The sequence below is a fragment of the Anopheles nili genome, chromosome 3, assembly GCF_943737925.1.
Source record: "Anopheles nili chromosome 3, idAnoNiliSN_F5_01, whole genome shotgun sequence".
In the NCBI taxonomy this organism is placed as follows: Eukaryota; Metazoa; Arthropoda; class Insecta; order Diptera; family Culicidae; genus Anopheles; species Anopheles nili.
In genome coordinates, this window is record NC_071292.1 from 26,220,346 (window position 1) to 26,226,382 (window position 6,037).

The 6,037-nt window shown below is 46.0% G+C and overlaps 1 protein-coding gene across 1 annotated transcript; it reads right to left on the reverse strand.

Annotated features, from left to right (window-relative positions):
* On the reverse strand, window positions 1–5,352 carry LOC128723961 (lipase 3-like). The gene is made up of 3 exons (XM_053817726.1): window positions 5,260–5,352; window positions 4,113–5,190; window positions 1–56 (listed from the first exon to the last, which is right to left on the reverse strand). Exons 1-3 carry the CDS (start codon window positions 5,350–5,352, stop codon window positions 1–3), a joined length of 1,227 nt encoding a protein of 408 aa, XP_053673701.1.
* Window positions 5,353–6,037: the final 685 nt, after the last annotated feature.

Below are 6,037 nucleotides of genomic sequence, written 5' to 3' on the forward strand. Positions count from 1 at the left end.
TTAAAAGTTAAAAGTAAAGTACGTTTCAACAAGCTCATTTCTATGGCTATCAGTAGCTTTAGGTCTAACAGCTGCATCTTTGCAATTGCAAAATATAATAAATCATAGTCCGAGAAACAGCTAGACAAAGAATGAAATGAAAACAGACCTGCTGAACCAATACAATGTATCTGTAATGAATGCAACTGTATTTATGCTGCAAGTTTTGCAGTGCTTTTGGTTACTTAATAATGTCCTTAGATTAATATAAATAAGGTTGCATATTTTCTAAATGAGCTGTAATTTATGTGCTGTACATATCACAACGAGAGTGTTTATGTCTAATCAGGTAGAAGAAGGCTGTTTAGGAGGTTATGTTTTATATATTTATTTCATGTTAAGTCATTAGTAAAACACTTAATATTTTATTTCCAAACCATGCAGCCATTTTCTAAACCCTATCTAGAACACACTCCATTGATGTTGGGGCCTAATTAGTGCGGCTAATATTTTACTGTTCCCTTGTCCTCGCTCGATGGAACTCGTGGGTTGGGTCATGTGCAGTACTGTATAAAAGCGGAGTGGTCGCCTCAGAGCTAACTCTAATAAAGCGATCACTGATTGAGCGAGGGAATAAGCCATAGAACCAGTAGTGTATCATAGTTGCCGAGCCCACGACATTCCTGAGCTCGAGCGTCGTGCGTCCTTTAGCATACCCGATAGGGAGCAGTCTCTCCACAATGAGGCTGAACGTTGTTAGACTTCACGTGCCTCGGTAAAGCACTCAGTTTTGTAGCGATTGAATTGGTCGCTGAGGAATAGCACCATAGCGCACACTAAACCGAGATTCGCTCCGGACTGAGGTCGGTTGGGATTTGAATAGTTGCATATCGAATCAGATCATTTAAATGTTTCTTAGTCCCTCGAGCATGGTGAAGATTGTCTCTGGTGGTGTTTACCGTGCGTGCAGAACTGCCCAACGGGTAGCCCTTTTTGGTGCCCTCAAATGGTCAGAACTAATCGCAACGACTGACTCACGTTCCACTTGTCCAGAAGTGGCAAGAACGCGAACAAATTCCGTTGGAGTTCGAATTGCGAGGTGGAATTCCAACAGCCAAACCCTTTTTTCGGGGGTTCTCTCAAGTGCGAGTGGATCGTGTCTAGGTTGGGTGTGGAGATGGTGCAAAGCCTCCGTCCCTCGAACGGTGGTGAAGGGATTTCCCAAATCAGCGTTTGTAGCTCGTGGTCTGAGACTTCAAGGCCCCTTCGCCGAGGGAATCTAACCGCTGGGGGAGTGTACGTACGGGACCGATCGACATTAATTGAATCTCCAAAGTGTGTACTGGACGGCGGTGTAAAAGCCTTGCCATCGACGTCGGGAAATGTGAGCTTTTTTCTTCTTTTTCAAGCCAAGCAAAGGCAACCGAGTTATGCAAGCGTTCCTGGCAGGTTTTGGCGATGACGACACCAAGCAATGAGCTGCTCTGCATACATTTTTGACGGACGCTATGTTCGATTTCTGGGCTAAAGGGAGCATCGCGAGCGTTCTCGTTTCACTTGCCTGACAAATGCACGAAACGTGACGAATTATGTAACGGTGGGAATCGCGGTTTAAGGCCTAAATTTGATCAGTAAAAATGGGGAAATGGGCTACGATCATCTATGGAACAACGATCGACCACCAGCGACGGTCTGACGAAGTGTTTGCTAAAGCAAGAGAATGCTTTCCATACCTTCTGTTCAACTGAAGGGCATTATTATTTTCTTCACAATTGATGGAAGAAATAAAATACTTACTTATTACTGCACTTGCAAGAATAATTTTATCACATGTCTCACAGTTTCAAGGTGCTAGTAGTAAATTCTAAAAAAATTACACAACCAAACCAGAATGTGTGAGGATTGGGAAAAAATGGCTCACCATTTTTCGAACCAAAAAGGGTAAGCGTATTTACAAAACCTACTGAATTAGCGGTCGGTTGTTAAATTTACAACCGATAATTTTCGATTAGCTAATCATCCAAACAGCGCACCGATGGCAATAGCTCAAAACAAGCTTGCAAACACGCTTGTACGAGCGCTGGGCAATAGCCAGGGGAGTTCCTCGGTATTTACAACCAATCCAATCAATGGTTGTTCGATAGCACGTTACACGATGCATTTGCAATTGCTGTCCGTGGTTAGACAAGACAACGGCCCAGCAAAAAAAACACGGAAAACGGTCCTATACTGGCTCACATGTGGGGCAAAAGAATGGTCCACGGGTCTACATGCATCGACGACCGTATGCACCTGACCACGGTTTCGGACTTCGTTCCCAAGAATCGACGCCGGTTGCCGCAATCGCCATGATTATAGAGAGCAAATGCACGCGCATCGTTTAATAAATCAAACCCTCGGCCAATGGGAGAGACCACCCTCGCCGTTCATCAATTTTCCTCCCACCACGTGAGAATCCCTCGTCGAAGGGACGCAATCGGAGCACGCAAGCGGGCAGGAATTGATTGAGATCACTCGATCGATCAAGCGTCTCTAGCGCGATCGGAATGGGTTTCCTTCCCGCACGTGTGGTAGGGCATATGGAGCGAGCCGAGGTTTGAATAGGTCCGCAATGGCAATTACAGCTTCATAAATTTGTATTAATGCTTTCACGCTTCCGTGTTCCGTTGCTTTCGCAAGGACTCCAAATCGGGAACAACATGGATTGCATCGGTTCGGAGAAAAACACAAGAGAGTAGTTCAGGGGAATTGAATCGGATCTGTGGAGTCTATTAATGTCACTTAATCGTCGGTACCAATCCAGGGCCGCGGAATATCATGATTATAGATCACGGTAATCTTGTCCATACCTGGAAGGAAAAGAAGAGGAAAAACACATGAGTATTATGATACATATTGTGGCGAAATAATAGCGAAACTTTAATTACTTCTGGTGCATACTTTTGTGGGCATAAAAAGAGAATAAAATCGTACACATATTCGAAGAAACGCTTCCTCAGACACCTATAGAACGATCGTCAGCTCATCTCGCTACAGTTGCATTAAAGTTATGTTATTGCTGCTTTTCACACGCTTTCATTCCGGTTGCATCACCCACCAATAACGCGCAGTGAAATTTGGAATAGAAAATCCGAATCACTTTCGCTCTCAAACCGAGGGAAGCCCATTTTACAGCACCGTTTGGGTTGCTCTTCGTTGGCGGGTTTGCGCTCGACGCGTCGACGTAAGCCGTAAAAACATTTGTGGATGCGTTGCGTAGGAATCGGTACTCGAAAATAAATAAAATCGCTCGCTCGAAGGGAACCGCGGGAGGAAAAGCTAAGCCCCAAACCGCCCCGTGTTTGTGATGGCACGACGCGATACCCGGCGAGCGGATCCGTAAAAGGCTAATCGTAAAAATGGCATCAAACCACGGTTGGATGAGGGGAAAAAAAACCAACATACAGCAGGAAAATCACGCTACACCCCGTGGGCTGATCTCGCTGATTTTGGCTCAACGAAAAGCTCACGCATGCGTTACCAATCGCGGATGGGCGGAAGTGGGCATGTTCCGTGCATGGGAAATTGACAGAAACAATGCGAGGAAAAAAGGAAAATCAAAAGAAAAAAAAACAAGCAGACCGATTCATCAGCCACGCCGGTATTGCACGGCGACTGGAGATAAATTAACATTTTTGCTAATGATTTTTTTCTCTCTCTCTTCCGTTCGAATGGCCGGGCCAGGGGGCAAACGTAAGTTGCAATATTCAATTGGGTGGCAAAAAGAAAATCAGCAAAGCAGGAAGGCAAAAAATAATTGATATAAATTTCATAATTAAAATTACACGGTCGGTGCAAAATAAATCTTGTGCAATCGCGCACATTAGGTATTCAGTGAACAGGGAACGATGCGCGACGAAATGGCGAATGAATAAATGCAAAAACTGTAACCATGTGAAGGGAAGGCTTAGGAAAAAGATGGATGATGTCACGATAGTGGTTGCAACAAAAAATGGTGTGAAATAATCATGAGATAAGAAAACAGCAGTAATTGCTCTTCTAGATGTGTATACTTCATTTTGAATCATGTTTAAGGTGGCCGGGTTCACGTCCAACGCTGACTCTAAGCTACTTTTCTGCGATCTCGACGATGCTTTGGTTCCTTAGCGAACCAACTACCGTCCGGTACAGCCGATGAGCGCCAATATCGAACAAAAAGTCGATGTGATTCCACCGACGCACGTTGATCCTGTGCGAGTGAACTACATTCGGTAGTCGATCGGTCAACTCCTGCACGTCTTGTGCCGCCACGAAGATATCACCCTCACTGTAGTACAAAATGATCGGTGCAGTGACGGCTTGCAGTGGATACTCCGGTGGAATTTTTGTGCCATACCGCTTCACATTGTCGGTCGGACCATAATCGAACATCTGAAACGCCTTTGCGCGATAGTTCTGACCGAAATGAAGTAGTTGGTGCACCGAGCAGCCTGCTGGCGTGTTGGCTAGGATTTCACTCACCACCGACCGGTTGATGGAGTCGTGCGTCCCTACGAAATACCACACGTTCATCAGTACGAGATCAGTTGGGACGAGCCCTGTCTTGTGGCCGGTGTACAGAAGATCCATCGTTGAGCCAGGTCCACGACCTCCAAGCTCGTAGGTACGCGTCAGCTTGACGAACATCTCCAGCTCGTCAAGACGAGCTGCAAACTCCACCAACGGAGAAGTCGCATGGTGGACGTACGCCGCCGGAGCCATTAGATGGACACTCGCGAACCTAGCGTTGTACTCTGGACGCAAACTCGCCATGACTAGGAACGCAGCGCCCCCCTGCGAGTGTCCCACGAAGTGAATGGCGTCCGTAGAGGTGTTGCCTCGGATGTGGTCCACCATAGCCGGCACGTCGTATAGGCCAATCTCGTGAAAACTAAAGTTCCAGAACTCACGATCACGGCTGTTAAGCGATTCGTGTTCCTTCGAGAAGGTGTTGCCTCGCACATTTCCCAGCCATACATCATAACCTTCGTCGGCGGCGATGAAGGCGAGTGATCGGTCCGGTCCCTGTACGGTCCAATCGATGGAAGAACAGAGCAGTCCATGGAGCAAGAGAACGGGCGCTTTTTCCGGGTGATCGGAGTTCGGAATGCGAACTAGCGTGAGAATGTACCCATCCTGAGTGGTCACCCTGTGCAGCTCTACCGGGTAGCCATGCTTGGTGATCGATTGTCGCTAGAATTACGAGAAAGGCGCAAAACGTTCCAAACACACTGTACGATCAATGGGTCCGTGGGTTTTTACCAGTGTTGCATCCGTTTTTCTCGCGCTTGCAGGCACACTGTTTGCGAGCAGAGTCAGCAATGTGACGAGAGCGAACGCTACGCTTCCCATCATGGCTAGACGTTAACTGGTCGAGATGGAAAACTATGATCCAGGTGTTGCGTGTAGATGACCACCATCGCGATTGTAATTAGCTGTCACGATGGTTTAATAACCAGCTCATGGAAAGTTGACAGTGCACGCGTTTTCGTGCAATTATTTGTCATAAAATATGCCGGAATTTTTGGAGCGTTTAGATCGGAATTGGATACCATTTAATCGGCCGATGAAGTCGTACAGATGGGCTACTTCTTGTCACACTCAATATATGTTTGCAAATAATGCACTCATAAATTGTTTTATTTCTTTCATATGATTAATACTGCAAAAAATGAAAGCTGCAATTTCTCAATGCTAAAAGATGTAAATAAATAAACCTCCCATAATGAAGCTCGAAAAATATGCTAAACAGTTATGGTGAAATTTAAGCAACAGCTCATTTTTAATATTTTGCAATTGTCTGCACGCATTTCGCCTCGTTGACGTTAATAATGGAAATCCGGTCGGAAATGCGGCTCTTATCGGCGTTGCGGTTGGAAAACGTTGCATCATTCACATGAGCCGGCTGTTTTCATTAGCTCGACGATCAACGATCTCGATCGGTGACGATCTTGTCACGCAGCACGCACGCTACGTCCGGTTCCGGTTGGTAAGGGAAAAAGTACGCAGTGTCACACGGAAAAATGACAAGCCTTTCCAA

What these genes read in the sequence shown, in the direction of transcription:
- LOC128723961 (XM_053817726.1), bottom strand. Translation starts at nt 5,352, where the DNA reads ATGATGGGAAGCGTAGCGTTCGCTCTCGTCACATTGCTGACTCTGCTC. An exon ending in GAAAAACGGATGCAACACTG is followed by an intron (nt 5,191 to 5,259) that starts GTAAAAACCCAC and finishes TCGTAATTCTAG; the next exon opens with CGACAATCGATCACCAAGCA. An exon ending in TGGTTCGCTAAGGAACCAAA is followed by an intron (nt 57 to 4,112) that starts GCATCGTCGAGA and finishes TTAGACCTAAAG; the next exon opens with CTACTGATAGCCATAGAAAT.